General features: G+C 41.2%; 1 protein-coding gene across 4 annotated transcripts in view; it reads right to left on the bottom strand.

Moving 5' to 3' along the window:
- LOC124777078 (stimulator of interferon genes protein homolog) overlaps nucleotides 1-24,503 on the bottom strand; it is a 338,173-nt gene that overhangs the window by 251,447 nt on the left and 62,223 nt on the right. For all 4 annotated transcript variants that reach the window (XM_047252357.1, XM_047252356.1, XM_047252355.1 and 1 more), the window contains exon 3: nucleotides 1,895-2,012. In XM_047252357.1, coding sequence (XP_047108313.1) covers nucleotides 1,895-2,012 — 118 coding nt within the window. The remainder of the gene's footprint in view (nucleotides 1-1,894; nucleotides 2,013-24,503) is intronic.

Here is a 24,503-nt window from a genome sequence, read left to right as displayed (position 1 = left end):
TCGACCATGTTGAGACTCTTATGCGGCGTGATGCTAACTGAAACATACCCCAACTTGTCACAATTGAGCAACATCCGTGACTGGGCAGAGGATGCCGTTTTGATGAGCACAGAACCAGAGCGCATTTTGGACAAGCCCTCCACCTCCCTGAACTTGTCCTCTAAATGCTCCACAAAAAACTGGGGCTTGGCCGACATAAACGATTCTCCATCAACCCGCGTACACACGAGGTACCGGGGTGAATATTCTCCACTGCCTTCTTTAGCCAGACGTTCCTCCCATGGAGTGGCCTGGGAGGGAAACGATCTCTGATCAAATTTCTTCCCGTTGAGGTTAGACCTCGATCGCTTAGAGACTGCTGGTGGAGGCCCACCAGTGAGAGATGACATACCACGCTTCATTGCGGGTCATCCGCCCTGATGCCACCCACTCCGACCAGGGGCTCTCCCCACGGGTGCCACCCAGCCGCAGCAAAGACCACCTGGCAGGATGGCCTTTGCCGGGAGTCCCGATGCCCCAGAGGGATAGGCATCGACTCCTCGGCATACGTGGGGAGGTAGCAGCTCAGGCATCAGCAGTGCGATCCCTGTGTAGTCAGGGGGCTACCACCAAGAGGATACATGACAACCCCACCACAACGGACTGGCTACCGTGCTGGATGTCGGGTGTCGAAATATCCATGTACATCACGAGGGCAAAGATGGAAGTGCACAATGGAGGGGTGTATGCTACCCGGAACACACTGCAGCCAATGTGGCCGGAAGCTCGATGGAAGTCCAACTCCATGACAATATCGGGTGTGCCAGATCTTAGGGCAAGATGGATATATAATACACCACGTAAGGCGTCCTTCCCCAAATGGTACGCACTAACAGAAAATTTTGAAAGAGAGTGGTCAAACCCCTTAGGGGACCAACATATTAAGGCCGAAATGTTTGAGACTCCTTTTAGTCGCCTCTTACGACAGGCAGGAATACCGCGGGCGTATTCTTACCCCCGAACCCGCAGGGGGGTGTCTTGTTTCTTGCTGTCAATTCTGTTTTCAGTATTTTTGTTAGTCTTTGTCTATATTTTTCTTTTAGTTCTTCTTTAATATTTGTATTATCTATTTCTATTTTTCGTCTGTATCCTAGATATTTATAGGCATCTGTTTTTTCCATCGCTTCTATGCAGTCGCTGTGGTTATCCAATATGTAATCTTCCTGTTTAGTGTGTTTTCCCTTGACTATGCTATTTTTCTTACATTTGTCTGTTCCAAAAGCCATATTTATATCATTGCTGAATACTTCTGTTATCTTTAGTAATTGGTTGAGTTGTTGATTTGTTGCTGCCAGTAGTTTTAGATCATCCATGTATAGCAAATGTGTGATTTTGTGTGGGTATGTTCCAGTAATATTGTATCCATAATTTGTATTATTTAGCATGTTGGATAGTTGGTTCAGAGCAAGGCAGAACCAGAAAGGACTTAATGAGTCTCCTTGGTATATTCCACGCTTAAACTGTATTGGCTGTGATGTGATATTATTTGAATTTGTTTGGATATTAAGTGTGGTTTTCCAATTTTTCATTACTATTTTTAGGAACTGTATCAATTTAGGATCTACTTTGTATATTTCTAATATTTGTAGTAACCATGAGTGGGGTATACTATCAAAAGCTTTTTGGTAATCAATGTATGCGTAGTGTAGTGACCTTTGTTTAGTTTTAGCTCTATTATTATTATTATTATTTATTATTATTCATCCTTTGATAATTTTGTACAATGATATGTTCAAGTTACTTTTAAACATCAGTCTTTTACTGATCTTGGCTTTGGAATATGGAAAAGGTGAAAAAGGAAAGAATCACAACAACATATAACTTAAATATGTACGCAACAAACGTATATGCTTACCTGCTATTGCTACCAGTACAACTACAATTAGTACTCCACAGGACACACTACGCGACCCTCTGTCATTTGGCAGACCTTTAGGGTAAACAACAGTGTTATTGGAGTATTCTTCCACAACCTAGAAAACAAAAATCTGAATAGTCAAATTTTCACACGACAGCTAATTCACAAATTGAAATTAAATTATTAAATTGCTAACTATGAGACTCTTTTGACAGCTAGATATCCTACAACATACTGTAGCAGGTAATGTGTACATTACAAATTTCAGTACAATGATTCCTGCATCTCATGCCATGAACCACAATTACAGTTCTCCAAAACTCATTTTAAAATAATTTTCTAGTGTTCCCTAGACAATCTGAGATTAAAGAGTGCTTAAATACAAAGTGGAATCTAAACACTGTAAATGGAAGAAAGGTTAGGGTTTAATGTATTCTCAACAGGCAGTTATTACTGACTGAGTATTAGTATAGTTGGAAAAGTATAATAGAAGATTTTGGTCACATCTATTTTGAATGGACCAATTGAACAGTTACCTGTAGTGAATTAAGGTTTCAAGTTTCCTAAGTCATAATGGCAAAACCATTAAGTGTAACAAGATTAAAGGCTTGTTCCACGTGCTAATTGGCAGAGGTCATTGCAGTTCTGACAGCAAGTAAAGTTACAGCTCGAATATCATCACAGGCAGCGCTGGATCCATGATATTTCTGAACCGGGGCAAAAACTTGTTAGTGGCGGCCACCTTCCCCCATTGAACATTTGAGATAGGATGTCGAAATTTTTTTTTTAAAAAAAAGGACAGTTTTTCAAAAATAGGTTCATTTTGTAGCGCACATCTTTCTGAAAAGTTTTATATATAAGACATATATGTTTGAGGAAACGTAAGACATTCAGTCATAAGTGTGCTGAATTGCGGTGCAACACTTCTTCACACAGTATTCTTCTATCGCATGTCACTGTATTTTGCTATGTGGAATTCAAATGTGTATATTTTGTAATGGAAGCCATCAAACCTACATTCAGGTGGACCAACGTGTGCACAAATGTTCATCAGAATTGAAAAACTTAATAAATAATGATTAAAAATCTCCTCCTTATCAAACAGCAGCAAAACTATGCCCAACAAACACTAGTAGTAACACTAGTCAATAACAAAAGAACACTGAGAGTCATTACCAATTACTTAGTCTGGCTATTTTGAAAGAAATCCTATGGCAATCTGGGCCCAGTTCTCTCTCTTCGAAGGCAGATGGGGTGAATTCAAACAGAAGGTTGAATCAAGCACGACTGACATTTGAGGTAAAAGTACTGCATGGACGCGCACCATTCAATGAAATCAGCTAATACGCAAGACTGACTATAATCAAGAAAATGCCACACAACAAAATCTCTGGTAAATGGCACCATTCTGTTATCAAAGTTCCAACAAGCCTGTCATCTTCATGAAAAATAAAAATAACAAAATATGACACGGCAAAATTTAAAACTAAATTGGCTAATCTATCCTGTGAAAAGTACACTTTATTCCTAAGAATTTCATGCTCTTTAAAAACAGATGTGTAAACGAGGTGATGGCCTATCTCCAGTCTTCTTTGCCTGTTCATTACCAAAAACATTAAGAATTGGGAATGAAAAATTTAAAGACCATCAGGTATCACCAATAAAACTGGGATAAAAGAAACAGTGTATAGAAGTATACTGCCCACCATTTGCAGATGATTTTTTATTATCGTTTTGAAATCTAGCATATACAGAAACACATATCTAGGAACAGATAGCTGGTGGAGCAGTTTTAAGTATCACTGTAGACAAAAATAAATTTATCACTAAGAAAAAATATAACACTAAAATTATTACTGGCGACCAGTGGTTTGTTAATGGCCACTCTGTAAATCAGATTGACCATGTTATGGCAGACCAAGAGATGTCAGAACATACAAAGGAGCAGATTGTGGTTCAGATCACTTCCTAGTGACAGGAAAGATGAAAATCAAGATTATTTGGAATCAGCAACCAAAATCCATGCCAAAACTTAAGTTTGATGTAAAACAACTGAAGGAATTGTCTGTTAAAGAAACCACCGTGACTGAAATTAACAACCAGTTTACAGCATTTCAGGAAGTTGGGGAGCAAAATAGAGGTGGGAAGACTTGGGACAGAATAAAGACAATAGTAACAGATGCAGCAGAGAAAACATTGGACAATAAAAAGAAACTGAAGAAACGGAAATGGTTCGACAAAAAATGTCAGAGAGCAGTGGAAAAGAGGAAAGAAGCCAGTATGCTGTAGCTGCATAATGTGGAGAGTGAAGACACAAAAGAGACCAACATAGTGAGAAGAGAGACAGCAAGAGTTCTACAAACAGAGAAAAGGAAATATCTAACTGTAGTCTTGGAATATACAGAAGTGGAAAGCAGAAATAGAGACTCAAAGAAGCTGTTTCTGTATACAAAGAACAGTAAGAGACATTATCAAAGTGAAAACCTATTCATAAGAGATCAAAATCAAAACACACTAACACAGCTTGAAGACATTCTAGCAAGATGGAAAGAGTATTTCTCAGAAATGTTAAACTGCAGTGACACATAACTTTCAACTACGCAGTGATCATGGGTAACAGCAGTAGTACTGAAAAATACACATTACACAACCGGAAGTGGTACACACCATTCAAAAGCTGAAAAACAAGGCTGCAGGCAAGGCCAGATATTAGTAGAGATGTTAGAAGAGGGTGGAAACAAATTACATACAGAAATTTATACCCTTATCACAATGAACTGGAAAACCGAAAGGCTACCTGAAGACTGGAAAACTGCAATAATTTCCGCATGCACAAGAAAGGAAGCAAAATGGAATGTGGAAATTACAGAGGAATCAGTCTGCTGAACATAACATATAAAGTTCTGTCAATGACATTCTCAACAAAATTATACCTTACACAGAAAGCACTATTCAAGAGTAACAGGCTGGATTTTAACCAACTGTTCCATGAATGGCAATCTGTTTACTCTATGGCAGATCTTTGAGAATTTAACAAAAGCATTCACTGTCTGTTCATTGATTTCAAGCAAGTCTATGATGGCATCCATAGAAATAACCACTACAACACATTAAGAGAATCTAGGATACCTATTAAAATCATTAGGATGATTCAACTGTGCATGGATGACTCACAGGCAGTAGTGAAGTGCAGAGGATCCATACTTCCCAACCAAACCAGCTTACAACAAGGAGATGGTCTTTCATGCATTCTCTTCAAATTTGCATTGGAGAAAGTGGCTTGAGAGAGTAATTTATAGTTATACAATTGTCTCTGATTAGAATACAGAGAAGTAAAACTCCTGGCATATGCAGATGATGTGGTCATAATCGATGAATCAGAAGAGCGGAAGGCCACGTACATATACCTCAGGCACATTCCAGTAAAATGGGACTCTTGATAAACCAAGAGAAAACAGAATATAAAGAAATAGGTCGAATCATAAGGCCAAATCCACACTTTGAAATTGCCCACCATTCTACACTCCTGGAAATGGAAAAAAGAACACATTGACACCGGTGTGTCAGACCCACCATACTTGCTCCGGACACTGCGAGAGGGCTGTACAAGCAATGATCACACGCACGGCACAACGGACACACCAGGAACCGCGGTGTTGGCCGTCGAATGGCGCTAGCTGCGCAGCATTTGTGCACCGCCGCCGTCAGTGTCAGCCAGTTTGCCGTGGCATACGGAGCTCCATCGCAGTCTTTAACACTGGTAGCATGCCGCGACAGCGTGGACGTGAACCGTATGTGCAGTTGACGGACTTTGAGCGAGGGCGTATAGTGGGCATGCGGGAGGCCGGGTGGACGTACCGCCGAATTGCTCAACACGTGGGGCGTGAGGTCTCCACAGTACATCGATGTTGTCGCTAGTGGTCGGCGGAAGGTGCACGTGCCCGTCGACCTGGGACCGGACCGCAGCGACGCACGGATGCACGCCAAGACCGTAGGATCCTACGCAGTGCCGTAGGGGACCGCACCGCCACTTCCCAGCAAATTAGGGACACTGTTGCTCCTGGGGTATCGGCGAGGACCATTCGCAACCGTCTCCATGAAGCTGGGCTACGGTCCCGCACACCGTTAGGCCGTCTTCCGCTCACGCCCCAACATCGTGCAGCCCGCCTCCAGTGGTGTCGCGACAGGCGTGAATGGAGGGACGAATGGAGACGTGTCGTCTTCAGCGATGAGAGTCGCTTCTGCCTTGGTGCCAATGATGGTCGTATGTGTGTTTGGCGCCGTGCAGGTGAGCGCCGCAATCAGGACTGCATACGACCGAGGCACACAGGGCCAACACCCGGCATCATGGTGTGGGGAGCGATCTCCTACACTGGCCGTACACCACTGGTGATCGTCGAGGGGACACTGAATAGTGCACGGTACATCCAAACCGTCATCGAACCCATCATTCAACCATTCCTAGACCGGCAAGGGAACTTGCTGTTCCAACAGGACAATGCACGTCCGCATGTATCCCGTGCCACCCAACGTGCTCTAGAAGGTGTAAGTCAACTACCCTGGCCAGCAAGATCTCCGGATCTGTCCCCCATTGAGCATGTTTGGGACTGGATGAAGCGTCGTCTCACGCGGTCTGCACGTCCAGCACGAACGCTGGTCCAACTGAGGCGCCAGGTGGAAATGGCATGGCAAGCCGTTCCACAGGACTACATACAGCATCTCTACGATCGTCTCCATGGGAGAATAGCAGCCTGCATTGCTGCGAAAGGTGGATATACACTGTACTAGTGCCGACATTGTGCATGCTCTGTTGCCTGTGTCTATGTGCCTGTGGTTCTGTCAGTGTGATCATGTGATGTATCTGACCCCAGGAATGTGTCAATAAAGTTTTCCCTTCCTGGGACAATGAATTCACGGTGTTCTTATTTCAATTTCCAGGAGTGTAGATTCAGAGAAGTTCATCATTTTAAATACTTTGGATTGCACTTCAGCAGTAAAAATATGGTAACACTGGAAATAAATGAGAGAATAGCCTCAGAATCAATGTGTCTGTATGCTCTAAGCAGCCCACTCAAAAGTAAAGCTTTGTCAATTGCCACAAAGATGAAGATATATAACACCATCATTTTCCCTGTAGTACTGTATGGTTCAGATAGCTGGACACTAACCAGGAAAGAAAGAGAAAAACTGAATGTTTTCAAAAGAAAAGTGATTAGAAAAGTTTGGGGACCTGTGTTGGGGAATGACATATGGAAAGTTTGAAAGAAATTTATCATTAATGAAGCAACCCACTATTGTCCAGAAATTAAAAGTAGGAGACTGCAATGGGCTGGACATGTGGCTAGAATGGAAACCAACAGAAATGCTAAAAAGGCATTTTAATACACTCTCCAGGCAATACCATTGGGCCACCTCAAATACAGTGGAAAGATGACATAGAGAAGGATGTTACAGCATTAGAAAACCCCACAGGATGGAGAGAGACAGCAAGAGATAGAAGAAGATGGTAGCAGATCAGTGAGGCAGCACATGGTCTACAGGGCCTGCAATCACTGAAGAGAAAGAAAAAGAATCAGTGGTCGCATAAAAGAATATAAAAAGCTCAATGTAAATACATAAAACTGCAACCAGTCACTTTTTTGAATAGTTATTTACTATTCCAAGAACTTTTTTTCAAACCTTTTCAGGTTCATCTTCAGATGGTTATCCAGAAGTTACATATCTATTTCTAGCATAATTCTGAGTGCTGGCTCTGTGACAAGAAGATGGAAGATGTGTTAATTTATAACCATGAGTATTGTTTTTTCTGTTAATATGGATGCAAAATTTTAGTTTTGTACTTACTATGACAGTATGGATGCATTTTTTCTGTCAGTGTTCATCTGTCTGCTTCCACTGTGATGGCCAGATGGTACATCAGTTCACACATTTCTACACAATATGCATGCATTTACACTGTGATAGACAAATTCTGCCAGCATCCAGTATGTGTCATTCAACAGTTGCTTGTTACACATATCTTGACACAAAGATATGATATAGGTCTTCTTTGGTCAGAGATATTATTTGTTTTTCTTTGCACATATTGCAGTCAATATAGGGACAAATACTTTAATCAGAACTCGTGTTAACATGATAGTTCAAAATAAAATAAATAGATTGTTACAAGAACAAACTTCAAGTGATCCAATGTCTAATAATGTATAATACAGTCAATTTACAAGCAAATACTTTAATCAAGATTGGCATCAACATGAATGCCCAGGAATAAAATAATACACAGTTATAGTATTTACAATGAAAAGCAGCTGTTTTTATGACCAAAGTTTTACTATCAGAGTGTAAATGCAATACATATTGTGTAAAAATGTTTGAAGTGATGTACCAACTGACCATCACAATGGAATCAGACAGATTGACACTACCTGAAAAAAAGCTGCCCATGCTGCCGCAGTAAGGACAAAATTAAAATTTTGCATCCATATTGACAGATAAGACTATACTCATGGTGATACATTAACACATGTATCATCTTCCTGTCACAGAGCCAACGCCCACCTTATGCTAGAAATAGATATGTAACTTCCAGACAACCATCTAAAGATGAACCTGAAAAGGTCCGAAAAGCGATTCATAGAATAATAAATAACTGTTCAAAAAAGTGACTGGTTGCAGTTTTATGTATTTACATTCAATTAACAGTCACAGGTTCTAAAATATCTGTAATAGATAAGATCAATCAAAAAAGTTCAAGTTTTTTGGAGAGATGATTCAAGAAAATTGATTAGAAAATCTGCCATAAATGAAAGGATTCACAAAATATGGATCAACAAAGACTATTCACAATAAAAACTGTATGTCAAGAAATGTAAAAGAAAAACATTACATCATGAAAGTGAAACTACAATTCCTCTTCATACGTGGATGCCAAAACTAAACTCCACAAATTAGAAATATTAGAGAAGAACCATGAGGAAAATTGTTGGTCCAGTAAGAAGTAAACAAGCCTGAAAAGTGAGGTGCAATGAAGACATGTTTCATAATACTGAAAAAAAACAGAAACAATAAGAAAATGAAGACCAATATTTTTGAGACATTTATACAGGATGAATGATAATAGGCTGACAAAATAAAAACTTCAAGTATCGCTGAGAAAAGGAACTGACACGCTAAAAACATTTAGAAATACACAATGAGATGTTTTCAAAAGAAAAGTTTTAAATTTAGAAGGATTACAAGACAGAAATAAAAAGGTAATCGATCTTAAGTGTACTGAAGAAAGAAAGAGACATGGTACGGTGTCAGTGGCTGGGAGTTCCCAGACGGGAAGTTCAGCCGCCAAGTGCAGGTCTTATTGAGTGCGGCGCCACATTGGGGGACCTGCGCGTCTACAATGGGGATGAAATGATGATGAGGACAGCACAACACCCAGTCCCTGAGGGGAGAAAATCTCCCGCCCCAGCCGGGAATCGAACTCGGGCCCCCGTGCATGGCGATCCAACGTGCTGACCATTCAGCTAATAGGGCGGAGAAGAGACATGGTGAAAATGGGAAAGCTTACTGTGCATAAAGCACATAGTAAATAAGAACAGATTCACACTCATCTGGTGTTTGTAGTTCATAATAATAGTGAATACAGAATACACTGTGAAATTAACAACTACAATGCTGTAAGCAAAAATGAATTACATATAGACTATGCATCCCTTTCCAAGGCTCTCAAAATAATTTTACATTCTTGTATATAAAATGTTGCCAACAAACTCAATGCGGGAAACTGGAAATAGCTAGATAATCTTAAAAAGGTACAAGAGCACCCACTCACCACTACTCCTGTAATTTGTCAGAATAGCTGAACTTGGGGTTGTAACACCAATGTTCATAAGAGAGACATTTTTAATTTTTACAGTATATAGGCAGTTCATAGTCATCTCTAAAATCAGTAAAGTTACATCAATGCCTAGTAGGAAGTATAGTACAACCCCCCTTAAACTAATTAAAGAGAGGGGAAGCCATTTTGGATAACAGTTGTTCTTGGTTAAACAATTAACATCTGCTGCACCACAGATTAGTATAGGCATGGATTTGGGGAATTCTTGAAAATTTTGTGCAGCTTTAGTGAAAAGGTAGATGTAAACATCAGGTAGTGGGCACTGACGGTATTGATATTAAGCAAATGACACCACTTGCAGATGAGGTGGCATCCCTGGCAGGCATTGTAAACAAATGGGGAGATGGGTGTGAAGTAATCAAGTGCAGTATAGGCTACTGATGGGCTACAAAAAACCTGTGTGTCACACTTACAACAGTGCCTAGGAACCTGTGTGTGGAGGCTGAATCAGTCTAGGAAAAGGTTACGTTAAGGAATACCCCACCTGTCCTCTCCACAGTGACTTCATCAGAGGCATAGGAAAGAGCCCAGGAGCTCAAGGCAAGCAGTTGTGAAACCATTCTGCCTGTGTCTGGAACTGGAGAGAATGAAGATTATTTCAGTTGCAGGCCAATCGTGATGAACACCTAGTGATGAATTTCACAGCCCGCCAGCCTGTTGCGTCAGTCACCAGGCTCCACTGTATGGAAGTAAAGCAGCCATGTAGGAAGTATAGTACAACCCCCCTTAAACTAATTAAAGAGAGAGGAAGCCGTTTTGGATAACAGTTGTTCTTGGTTAAACAACTAGCATCTGCTGCACCACAGATTAGTATAGGCATGAATTTGGGGAATTCTTGAAAATTTTGTGCAGCTTTAGTGAAAAGGTAGATGTAAACATCAGGTAGTGGGCACTGACAGTATTGATATTAAGCAAATGACACCACTCGCAGATGAGGCGGGATTGAGGCGGGTCCGAAACTAGGCACCACATGGGTGCAGGGTGCAGGGGGGCATCCTGCATCTGCTTTCTGGGTGACATCATTTGATGGATTGCAAGCTGTTGTCTGCAGGAGCAGAGCTGGGGCATGATTCCACATTCTCGCAGGTCCAAGGCTGTCTTCAATCACCTACTGAACTGCCCTGGATGGGGCAACTGGAGTTGATGAGGCTTTACTACAATGATGGCTGCTGGCTGTTACCCTTCAGCACTCTACATGGTGACCATGACCTTGAGGGAATAGCCAGCCAAGCTCGAAGGCAGGTGTGGGGGCTTCTGAAGCAGACGATACACTTTGTTGGCCACACCAGCAGGTGAGGACAGGATCCATTACATCTGCAAGGACAGAGCAGCCAGGTGCCAGAGCAGCAGACTCTGGTGTCGGCATTTGTCACCTGCATCGCTAGATGTACTGTGCATTCATCAACAGAATAAAGTCAATGCAAAACTTGCCTGTGTATCTCTGCACATTCCTCTGTGATTCACCCCTCTCTCCCAAACCATGTCTTGGTCATCCCGGTACATTACGACCCTGAACATCGGAGGCTTGTAATAATTTGGTGTCAGAGAAGTCATTTCACTTCCCAACACAATAAGCTGGGTTGAAAGTGGTCATCCACATCCAGCACTATGGTCTGATGAGAGATTTGGTTTTGGTGAGTTTTGAGTGTTGATCGGTGAGTGAGTCAGTGGCACTTGATATGGGTTCAGTGGCATCAGCTCAGCACATGTGATGCAGTGTGTCTAGTTTTACTTATGTTATTTTTGGTGTTTGCACTTGGTGTCAGAGCAAATTGTGTGAGTTAGGGTACACAATGTTTAGAGCTACTTTTGTGAAGCCACAGAAACCTGTGGACTTATTTTTTTTTTTTTTTTAGAAGTAATGCTGGACTTGATAATTTAATGCCAGGGAGGTTCCCATTTTGTAATTTGTCTAGGCACAATTTGCAGTGTACCAGAACTGTAGCAACTACTTGTTCTCTCGTGCAGGTGAATTGGTCATCTGGTTAGTAGCTTATTGATAGTAGATTGCGATGATGAGGCATAGAAATTTTGAACTTATTGTGAGCTGGAAGCTGGAAGAGTGAGTCAGGTTCAGTTGCAATTAAAGTCACATGAAAATAAGTCTGGATTTAGCCCCACCTTCTGTTCCATATGACCCAGCAGTGGTTGGATTAATCAATCCCTTTTGGGGCAGACACTGGAGGATGTGACAATTTTTATGATGGATGTTAGGGATGCTGTGGAAGTGCATGCGTAGTCAATGAAATAACCCCGTATGTTGCTGGTATGCATTTGGCAGGGGATACCAAAGCATATGTTGTATACTGTGAGGCTTTCAGTAAAGCACAAATGTTTCAGAAGTAGGCTGCTGTACTGTACCAACAGTACCAAAAGCAAAATAGTGCACAATTTTTTTTTGAGAAACTTAGTATGCAGTGCTATGAGTCTTCGGAAGTATTCTCGGATAGAATCTGTAGACTGAATGCGAAGACATGTGTACCAACCCAGAACGCGGAAGTTAATAGGGTGTTATTGCAAGAGGCAGAAAAATAGAGCAGTGGACTTTTTCTGTGTGATATAAACCCATAGAAGTTACAGAGGATTTGAAAGTAAAATCCAGAGGATTTAGTGTCCACTCTTAGGACTGCGACATATATTGAGGAGATGGATACTGCAGAAAAAGAAAAGAATGGACCACCAAGTGTTTGCCTCTGAAATCAGATGTTATAGATGTGGTCAGGATGGGCATATAAGGAATCAATGATGACAAGCAGAGTGCTATGTGTGCACTGGAGTGGGCCACCAGGCATCTGATGGTAGATGTAGGAAAGGTAGGAAGCAACAGTAAGCCGTTCAACACAAATGGGAGTCCTTCAACTGTTGGAAGGCAGTCCCAAAGATTGTAACAGTGTACAAGTTAGTGCACAGATTGAATGTTGCTTCATGGGCTTGGCGAGTGCCAAGAAACAAGTATCTGGTAGACACAGGGGCGCATATGTCCGTTATCAGTCTAGACCTCATGGGAAAGAGGAGACTGTGGTCACCACAGTACAGATTACGTGGGATTCTACATCTACATCCATACTCCGCAAGCCACCTGATGGTGTGTGGCAGAGGCTACCTTGAGTACCTCCATCGGTTCTCCCTTCTATTCTAGTCTCGTATTGTTCGTGGAAAGAAGGATTGTCGGTATGCCTCTGTGTGGGCTCCAATCTCTCTGATTTTATCCTCATGGTCTCTTCGTGAGATATACGTAGGAGGGAGCAATACTCTGCTTGACTCCTCGGTGAAGGTATGTTCTCGAAACTTCAACAAAAGCCCGTACTGAGCTACTGAGCGTCTCTCCTCCAGAGTCTTCCACTGGAGTTTATCTATCATCTCCATAACACTTTCATGATTACTAAATGATCCTGTAACGAAGTGTACTGCTCTCCGTTGGATCTTCTCTATCTATTCTATCAACCCTATCTGGTGCAGATCCCACACTGCTGAGCAGTATTCAAGCAGTGGGCAAACAAGCATACTGTAACCTACTTCCTTTGTTTACGGATTGCATTTCCTTAGGATTCTTCCAATGAATCTCAGTCTGGCATTTGCATTACCAACGATCAACTTTATATGATCATTCCATTTTAAATCACTCCTAATGTGTACTCCCAGATAATTTATGGAATTAACTGCTTCCAGTTGCTGACCTGATATATTGTAGCTAAATGATAAGGGATCTTTCTATGTATTCACAGCACATTACACTTGTCTACATTGAGATTAAATTGCCATTCCCTGCACCATGCGTGAATTCGCTGCAGATCCTCCTGCATTTCAGTACAATTTTCCATTTTTACAACCTCGCAATATACCACAGCATCATCCGCAAAAAAGCCTCAGTGAACTTCCAATGTCATCCACAAGGTCATTTATGTATATTGTGAATAGCAACGGTCCTACGACACTCCTCTGCGGAACACCTGAAATCACTCTTACTTTGGAAGACTTCTCTCCGTTGAGAATTCTACAACTGATCGACGTTAGAGATATAGGTCTATAGTTCTGCACATCTGTTTGACGTCCCTTCTTGAAAACAGGGATGACCTGTGTTCTTTTCCAATCCTTTGGAACACTACGCTCTTCTAGAGACCTATGGTACACAGTTGCAAGAAGGGGACAAGTTCCTTCGCGTACTCTGTATAAAATCGAACTGGTATCCCATCAGGTCCAGCAGCCTTTCCTACTTTGAGCGATTTTAATTGTTTCTCTATCCCTCTGTCATCTATTTCGATATCTACCATTTTGTCATCTGTGTGACAATCTAGAGAAGGAACTACAGTGCAGTCTTCTTCTGTGAAACAGCTTTGGAAAAAGACATTGGCAATAATAAGTGTGGAATCATTGGGTATGGTTGTACTAGAGTTTTTGGTTGGGAAAACTAAGTTCAGGGAACACATGGAGGTATTACCACATATACGTGAAAATTATTCAGTGATTTTCGGGCTAGACTTTCTTCAAAAACATAATGCTAAAGTTTATCTTTGGCAACACACAGCAGAAATCAGTGGGACTTTGTTCCAGCTGGGGGGAAACAGCTGCATCTGAGGCAATCATTCAAGGTTCACCTGTCGTGGGGCAGAGACGAATTGAACTGCATACATTTTACATTACATGCCAATTAGCAGGAATACCAGCAGGTAAAGGGAAGATAGTGTGGGTTTCAGTGGATACCAAACTGTCGAGAGAAACATTCTGTGTGGTTGAACAGCTCTTAGGTAATGAGGAGTTGGATAGTTAACATTGTTTTGCCTGCAGGAGTTTGGCACATATGAGTGACATTAATGGGACATGAATGATTCCAGTTAGTGTGGATAACTTTGGAACAGGGGAAGTGACTTATCAAAGAGCGCAGTAATAACCACTGTGGAAATCTTGGAAGATGAGGACTACAGTAGGTTAAGTCTAGGGGAAAGCCCCATGCAAACTGTTGACACAGAGATGCTATGAGCAAAAGTGGGTCACTTGGAGGGCAATGATCAAAGGGCTATAGAAACTTGTTGTTGAGGTTAGTGACGTATTTAGTACAGATGAACGTTTACCAGTAACCCAGGTGACACGACATCATACACTGACAGTGGATAGCACAGCAATTTATAGGAAGCCATACCATATAGCAAAGCAACTGCATCCATTAGTAGAACAGTTTATTGAGCAACAAGTACGGGATGGGATTACAGAACTGAGTGATAGCACCTGGAGGGCAAACACAGTGATTGTGCCAAAGAAATCAGTGGATGGAATAAGGAGATGCAGATTTTGCTGTGACTACAGATATCTAAATGCACAAACCATTTCAGATGCTTATCCAGTTCCAAACATCACTGAAACTTTGAATAATCTGGGTCAGCATCAGTTCTGTACAACTATGGATCTCCGGAGCAGGTACAATAATTGGAAGCTGCCCCTGAGGATAAGCCAAAAACAGCATTTATGGTACCAAGTGGCCATTTTAATTGCAAAGTCATGGCCTTTGGGGTAAAGAACACACTGGCAACTTTTCAGCAGTTGTTAGATGGGGGTACTGAGAAGACTGAAACCAAAAACTTGTATGGTGTATCTGGATGACATAATTGTCTATTCAAAAGATTTATCGGAGCATGTGAGATGTTTGGTGGATGTCTTTAATAGACTACAGTTGGCAGATTTGATGTTAAATGTGGACAAGAGCCATTTCCTGCAAACTTAGGTGACCCACCTGGGGCACATGACTAGTGAATGTACTGTACAGACCTTCTCTTACGGATACGTTTGAAAATTTTCAGACTCCACAACAACAAAGTAAGTAAGTCGTTCATTGCCCTTTGTAATTATTATACATGGTTCAAGAGGCACTTTGCAAAAATAGCCAAACCCTCGAACAAAGTACTGAATAAGGGTGTGAAATTCCATTGGTCACAGAAATGCCAAGTGGCATTTGAAAAATTAAAAGATACATTAGTTTCAGATCCAGTATTGATTTTTCTGGATTTTGAGTAAGAGTTTATCCTTGCATGTTATGCGTCAAATGAGGCAGTTGGTTGTGTTTTGAGATAGATGGTAGATGGTCAAGAACACCTGGTAGCTTACACTTCAAGGTATATAACAAGGCAGAGTGTAAATACTCAATGACTGAGAAAGAGTTGTTGGTGGTCATATATGGTATTACGTATTTTCAATGTTACCTGTACCTTAGGAAGTTTAGGTCATGACAAACCACGATTCATTGAAATGGTTGCTTGGTTTGACAGGTCTATGTAGCAAATGAACTCAGTGGGCACTTAAGCTTAGTGAATTCGAATATGAGATAATCCATAAGCCAGGATGATCACATGCAAACACAGATGCATTAAGTCATGGGGGAGTGATGTTGAACATTAGAGAAGAACGTGGAAGAGTGGGAGGGGGGACACACATTTAAGTCAGAGCCACATTTTATTATTCATGAGAGGTGGTTGTGTAGAATGATGAGTTGTGGACCACATGTGTTAGTTCTAGTGGTTTTTCAGAATTCTCATGACCATACATTGTCAAGTGATGGAGGGTGACATATGATGAATAGACATGTAGAAGAGAAGTTCTGCTGGAGGAATAGCAAGCATGACGTCGAGCAGTATGTTAAGAGACTGTGTGCCATGTGCGCAAAGGGCTGACATTGCAAATTAGAAAGTGCCATTGTAAAGATTACCAGAAGTGTCCAATCCAGTTTGTATGTTAGGGTTGTATGTCCTTAGGCCCTTTTGATAAAACATCTGCAGGGAATGTGTACATTCTCATGATCATTGATCATTTTTCTTGATTTTTGGCAATGGTACCAATGCCACAACAGTCAGCTAGTACAGCGGTGTAGGCATTAGTAAACAACTGGATACTGAAGTTTGGGGTACCTGACACCATAATTGTAGATCAGAGTATCAACTCTGTCTAGAATTTACTGAAACAACTATTCCACATGTTCCATATGAAAGTTATGGATGGGTGCATTTCATCCACAGACCAAAGATAGAACTGAACACATGCACAAGGCAATTGTAAAAATGTTGAGTTATTACATTAATCCAGGCATGATGACTGGGACACCTGTCTTCCCTCCATCCCGATCGTGTAAAATTTGAAGGTCAGTACTGCAGTGGGCTTGTCACAATTTGAGGTAGTGTACAGCAGGAAGATGTCATCTGCCTTTGACATCTTGACTCCTAAATTAGGGCCAGATGGGAAGGTGGTATGGAAGTTTGCCAGAAAAATAAGAGAAGTTTGGAGAGATGTACAGAAGGCAAACACAAAGACACTAGAACAGCAGGAACTGCCAAACAGGTGCATAGGCAAGCTGCCTCAGTATAGTGTGAGACAGTGGGTGATCGTCACAAATCACTATACACCAAAGGGGAAAAACAAAGAAATTCTACCTAAGTACAAAGGACCTTATGAGGTCATGGAAATGACCACTGAGATGTAAAGCAAATACTATATTTTACATCAATGTGAAGATATTGTTCCCCGCAAAAATGTCTGATATACATGTCAGTCACATAAAGCTGTTTAAAGAATGGTAGAGGGGATACCGCAGTTATCAGCAATCAACCAGGAGGAGAAAGTTACAAGGGTTAAAAAGAAGGGACCTGGAATTGATGAGCAATGTAAAGTGCATGATGTGTTGTATAGGTTAAGGTTGCATAAGTAAGCTGTACAACTGTAATTTGTTGTAAATTTTTTCAGGTTACTGTATCACAGAGGGTGTATTTTTATTGCCATAGGGATATTTGTTTTTTTGAGGGTTTGTTAGTTTTATTCATGTTGTCATTATTGATATTTTTTGAGTATTGTGCATTCTCAGATGGAGGGAGGGGCTGATAGAGTAATGTTGGTCTACAGGCAGTCTCACATGGTAATGTGACTGGTAAAAGTTGGAAATGTGCATGCAAGGGAAAGTTATGATCTGGCTGGCTGGCAAGGTATGGACTGATATGCAGACATATGAAGCAAGTTTGTTCCTGGGGAAAGAAAATGGTACAAGTACTGTGAAGGATCCTCTTCTTACTTTAACTTATTTCCAGAGAATGGGAACACATTGATTATACTCAGTATTCACACTATAAACTTTATGACTGCATTGCTACAAAGAAGGAAGATTGGTAGGGTTGAGAAAACTCTCGCTTCAGAAAAGTGGAACAATTACACAGGCCAATGAAAAAAATTTTTAAAATCTTTTTTTTTTTTTTTTTTACTTTGATAGCTGATTTTTATAGATTTTTATAAGCTGGACCCAAATCTGGAATTAGTTTTTCTGCATCACCCATAGTTTTTGAGCAATATGCTTTTTATTATATAGTATAAAAATCCTATGCTATACAGTCAATGGGGAAATTAACGAAATGCTTTGTTACAACATAAGCATGGTTTGTATTTACAGTAATCTACTTAAAACAGTGATATGCGTTAATAGAGGTTTCACTTGTCAGCTGGAATTGGTTTGTATTTTCCTTCTCTTTTTTCTTTGAAGCTTTTTGTGTAGCTTTTTCCTACAATGAGTCGCTTGCTGAACTTCTTGGTGAAGTGACCAACAGTAGTCCCCCATCATGTTGGTGTTACTGCGGCCTTGGTAGCGTTTTTCCATCACTTTAATGTTCTGGTGAAAAAGCTCTCCTTGCAACTCACTAACATCTCCCATATTGTCCGGGAAGTAATCATGGTGACTGTTCAAAAAGTAAACTTTCAGGTTCATTAAATATCCTAAAGTTTTAAACTTCTTTAACATAGTAGCTATAATAGAAACAAATTCTGGGTGTTTTTCATGTCCTAAGAACTTTGTAATGCTTGAATGATACCCATGCTTCTTTCGCATTTGAGGTCATTTTGGACACAAAGTTAACATCAAACATCAATTTTCTAATGTCGGGTCCAACAAAGACGCCTTCTTTTAGTGTAGCTTATGAAAGGTGTGGAAACTTTTCGCAGAGATAATTAAAACATGGTCCATCTTTAGGCAAGGCGTTTACAAACTGTTTCATTAGGCCTAACTTTATATATACAGGCGGTAGGAGTACGTTTTTTGGATCTACAAGGTTTTTGCATAGATGTTCTACTCCTACCTTGCCCGTGTCAGAAGGCGTCTTGTCGGGCCTAGGGAGGGAATTTTCTAACCTAAAAAACCCACATGTGCACTCCACACGTACTCCGCTAGCCTTGTAGCCGCTTCCTGCATGTAGTGCATGCCTGACCTATTCAGGGGGACCCTACATTTCTCCACCCGATAGCGGAGGTCGAGAAATTTGCACCCCAGATCTCTGCAGAATCGTCTGAGCCTCTGGTTTAAGTCTTCCACTCGGCTCCAAACCAGAGGACCGCGATCAGTTCTGGGAATGATACTACAAATAGTTAGCTCAGATTCCACCCCACAAGTGAGGCTTTACGCCTTCACCAACTCCGCCAACTGCCTGTATGAACTGAGGATGACCTCTGAACCCAGACGGCAGGAGTCATTGGTGCCAACATGAGCAACAATTTGCAGTCGGGTGCACCCAGTGCTCTCTATCGCCGCTGGCAGGGCCTCCTCCACATCTCGGATGAGACCCCCCGGCAAGCAGACAGAGTGAACACTGGCCTTCTTCCCCAACCTTTCCGCTATTTCCCTAAGGGGCTCCATCACCCGCCTAACATTGGAGCTCCCAATCACTAATAAACCCCTCCCCCCCGTGTGCCTGCTCGGACATATAGTAGAAGAAACAGGGCATCCAATATTATAATCGGAATTTAGAAGAGCGGCAACATGTCCACTCACAGGCAGAGTGGGCGATGCCACACGGCCAGCCACCACATTGACCCTCCACCTCGTGTGCCGCAAACGCCGCTGAACCCGCCACTCCCCTTGGGGAGATGGTGGCCCAACCGCACCCTGTCTCGACAGCAGGGACAGTGGATGAAGCCTGTAACACCTGGGGTGTACAATGCAATGCACCAGACTCCCCACTGCCGCTACGCTCCGAGGCAGCAGCCTGAAGATGGCTGACCACGGCCATCAACACGTTCAGCTGTTCACGCACAGTGGCCAGCTCCTCCTGTGTCCATACACAGCAGTCACACATCCTATCCATCCTAAGAAATCAATTTACTGTAGAGAGTTAATCAACTTTTAACTAGACTGCTAATTCACTAAAGGCGGCTGATAGTTGATTAAACTGTGGTTACTAGACACTTCTTGTAGAAAACAACGAAAATAGCACTACCTGTCTGGACTGTATTCAAAACAAACACTAGCACTACTGGCACTATGGCTGACTAAAGGGACTCTCCCTGACTGTGTTCAAAATAAACACGAAATCTATGGAACATTATTACTGCCACTCGACAATTAAAGCTTCCTAAAAGCTAAAACACATGGAAGAAGAAGTGACAAGTCAGAAAAATACAGTTAATACTTAAATTAACATAGCTCGCTGCACAGCAGACGTGATGCAGACGGCAGTTACGACGACTCTGACACTTGTTGTGTGAATGGGACAGTAGGGCTAGGGATCAACACCAGTGCAGAAAGAACTGGCCTGTGAGGGAGTCTTTAAAATGCCCACATAGTACTAGGGACAGAAAGTTGGCTGAAACCAGATGTAAACAGTAATGAAATTCTAAACTCAGATTGGAATGTATACCACAGAGACAGGCAGGACAGTGAAGGGGGAGGAGTGTTTATAGCGATAAGAAGTGCAATAGTATCGAAGGAAATTGACGGAGATCCGAAATGTGAAATAATTTGGGTGAAGGTCATGGTTAACGCACGCTCAGACATGGTAATTGGATGTCTCTATAGGCCCCCTGGCTCAGCAGCTGTTGTGGCTGAGCACCTAAAGGATAATTTGGAAAATATTTCGAGTAGATTTCCCCACCATGTTATAGTTCTGGGTGGAGATTTTAATTTGGCGGATATAGACTGGGAGACTCAAACGTTCATAACGGGTGGCAGGGACAAAGAATCCAGTGATTTTTTTTTTTAAGTGTTTTATCTGAAAACTACCTTGAGCAGTTAAACAGAGAACCAACTCGTGGCGATAACATATTAGACCTTCTGGTGACAAACAGACCTGAACTATTTGAAACAGTTAACACAGAACAGGGAATCAGTGAGCATAAGGTGGTTACTGCATAGATGATATAAGCCGTAAATAGAAATATTAAAAAAGGTAGGAAGATTTTTCAGTTTAGCAAAAGTGACAAAAAGCAGATTTCAGAGTACCTGATGGCTCAACACAAAAGTTTTGTCTCAAGTACAGATAGTGTTGAGGATCAGTGGACAAAGTTCAAAACCATCGTACAATATGCGTTAGATGAGTATGTGCCAAGCAAGATTGTAAAAGATGGAAAAGAGCCACCGTGGTACAACAACCGAGTTAGAAAACTGCTGCGGAAGCAAAGGGAACTTCACAGCAAACATAAACATAGCTAAAGCCTTGCAGACAAACAAAAATTACGTGAAGTGAAATGTAGTGTGAGGAGGGCTATGTGAGAGGCATTCAATGAATTCGAAAGTAAAGTTCTATGTACTGACTTAGCAGAAAATTCTAAGAAATTTTGATCTTATGTCAAAGTGGTAGGTGGATCAAAACAAAATGTCCAGACACTGTGTGACCAAAATGGTACTGAAACAGAGTATGACAGACTAAAGGCCGAAATACTAAATGTCTTTTTCCAAAGCTGTTTCACAGAGGAAGACTGCACTGTAGTTCCTTCTCTAGATTGTCGCACAGATGATAAAATGGTAGATATCGAAATAGATGAAAGAGGGATCGAGAAACAATTAAAATCGCTCAAAAGAGGAAAGGCCGCTGGACCTGATGGGATACCAGTTTGATTTTACACAGAGTACGCAAAGGAACTTGCCCCCCTTCTTGCAGCAGTGTACCGTAGGTCTCTAGAAGAGCGTAGCGTTCCAAAGGATTGGAAAAGGGCACAGGTCATCCCCGTTTTCAAGAAGGGATGTCGAACAGATGTGCAGAACTATAGACCTATATCTCTAACGTCGATTAGTTGTAGAATTTTGGAACATGTTCGAGTATAATGACTTTTCTGGAGACTAGAAATCTACTCTGTAGGAATCAGCAAAGTTCCAAAAAAGACGATCGTGTGAAACCCAGCTCGCGCTATTCATCCACGAGATTCAGAGGGCCATAGACACGGGTTCACAGGTAGATGCCGTGTTTCTTGACTTCCGCAAGGCGTTCGATACAGTTCCCCACAGTCGTTTAATGAACAAAGTAAGAGCATATAGACTATCAGACCAATTGTGTAATTGGATTGAAGAGTTCATAGATAACAGAATGCAGCATGTCATTCTCAATGGAGAGAAGTCTTCCAAAGTAAGAGTGATTTAAGGTGTGCCGCAGGGGAATGTCGTAGGACCGTCGATATTCACAATATACATAAATGACCTTGTGGATGACATCGGAAGTTCACTGAGGCTTTTTGCAGATGATGCTGTGGTATATCGAGAGGTTGTAACAATGGAAAATTGTACTGAAATGCAGGAGGATCTGCAGCGAATTGACGCATGGTGCAGGGAATGGCAATTTAATCTCAATGTAGACAAGTGTAATGTGCTGCGAATACATAGAAAGATCCATTATCATTTAGGTACAATATATCAGGTCAGCAACTGGAAGCAGTTAATTGCATAAATTATCTGGGAGTACACATTAGGAGTGATTTAAAATGGAATGATCATATAAAATTGATCGTTGGTAATGCAAATGCCAGACTGAGATTCATTGGAAGAATCCTAATGAAATGCAATCCATAAACAAAGGAAGTAGGTTACAGTACGCTTGTTCGCCCACTGCTTGAATACTGCTCAGCAGTGTGGGATCCGTACCAGATAGGGTTGATAGAAGAGATAGAGAAGATCTAACAGAGAGCAGTACACTTCGTTACAGGATCATTTAGTAATCGTGAAAGTGTTACGGAGATGACAGATAAACTCCAGTGGAAGACTCTACAGGAGAGACGGTTAGTAGCTCAGTACGGGCTTTTGTTGAAGTTTCGAGAACATACCTTCACCGAGGAGTCAAGCAGTATATTGCTCCCTCCTACGTATATCTCGTGAAGAGACCATGAGGATAAAATCAGAGAGATTAGAGCCCACTCATAGGCATACCGACAATCCTTCTTTCCACGAACAATACGAGACTGGAATAGAAGGGAGAACTGACAGAGGTACTCAAGGTACCCTCTGCCACACTCCGTCAGGTGGCTTGCGGAGTATGGATGTAGATGTAGAAACATAGAAATTTGGTAAAGCCACCTTGCTGACCAAGGAGCATACATGTTACTTTTAGATCGTCACATATAATCCAACCATAAGCAGAATAGCCTATTTTATTTAGCACTATTTCTAGGTTTTCATAGCTTTCTTTCATATGTACAGAATGTTCAACAGGTATAGATGCATACATGTTACAATTGCATAGAATAACAGTCTTTATACTAGTTTTGGATGAAGCAATAAACGGCTTCCAGTCTTCCTTTTTGTATTCAATACAAACCCATTGATCAGACCGGGAATATCTGAGCAGTACACTAAATCATCTTCTTGTTGAAAAATTGCTGCTCTCTCTTTCTATACATGTATATGTTGGTTCCAACTGACAAAACATTCTTTTCTTTTAATCTAGAGCCAAGCAATTCAGCTTTTTCTCTCATTAAGCCCAGATCCCTAACCAAATCGTACAGCTCAGTCTGAGTAATCAATTTGGCCTCTAGGCTCTCTGTATTACAATGAAATTCATCAGCATCAGGTTCATCTAAATCAGATTGTACATCATAAAATAGTTCCGTTGGATTAGAATAGAAATCATCTGGTGGTTTGGGAACCGGCAAATCTACACCGTGCCCTACTGGTCGGATGGTGGACGGAAGGTTAGGATAGCTTATTACCTTCTTGTTTTACGAATTATGACCAGTAATATCAACACTGCAAAAGCAGCAATCATCGGAATGATTTATTGGCTCCCTTCGTATCACAGGAACAGCAAATCTAAAGGCTTTTTTCTCCTTTCGGACCATTTTCACAGATCTTCAACACACCCATAACGTACCTTATGTGGTGCCCAAGATTTATCTTGATCACCAAGTTTAGATCCAAAGTATGATAGATAAACCTTTTTCACAAAGTCTGTAATGTTTCTTTGATTTTTTAATCACAAATTCACCACAAATAGAACAAAAACTGACAGTAGAGCTTTAACAACCATGATTAGACATTGTACTGAGCACATTTACAGGAAACGGGAAAGTGAGGTTCCAACTGCAATCGCCATCTGTTAACACAAAAATACAATCTACCTTTTTTTTGCCAGCAAATGTTTTTCAGCAGTGCTACCAATGTCATCTACATTCATTACACCTTTTTAAATTATTTTAACTACATAAAAGCTGTTGATTTCTTCAAAAACTCGCTTAATTTAATAAATTTAACTGTAAAATTTGAAGAATTGGTGGGTGTTACAGTTTTTTAAGTATCATATTTTGATTTTCCACTCTAAAAAACATAAGAATAAGGTATTTTCAGCAAAAGAGTTTTTCCAATGTTGGCCTGTGTTATTATGGCATGACTTGTGAGGTAATTGGGACAGACTTTCATCCTCTGGATATGCTGAAAGGCTCAACTGATATGACAGTGTTAAGGAATATGTTGTACTGGCTGGAAGGATCTCCGACAGTATTACC

Source organism: Schistocerca piceifrons, chromosome 2, assembly GCF_021461385.2.
Source record: "Schistocerca piceifrons isolate TAMUIC-IGC-003096 chromosome 2, iqSchPice1.1, whole genome shotgun sequence".
Taxonomy (NCBI): Eukaryota; Metazoa; Arthropoda; class Insecta; order Orthoptera; family Acrididae; genus Schistocerca; species Schistocerca piceifrons.
This window is presented reverse-complemented; position numbering and strand designations above follow the sequence as displayed.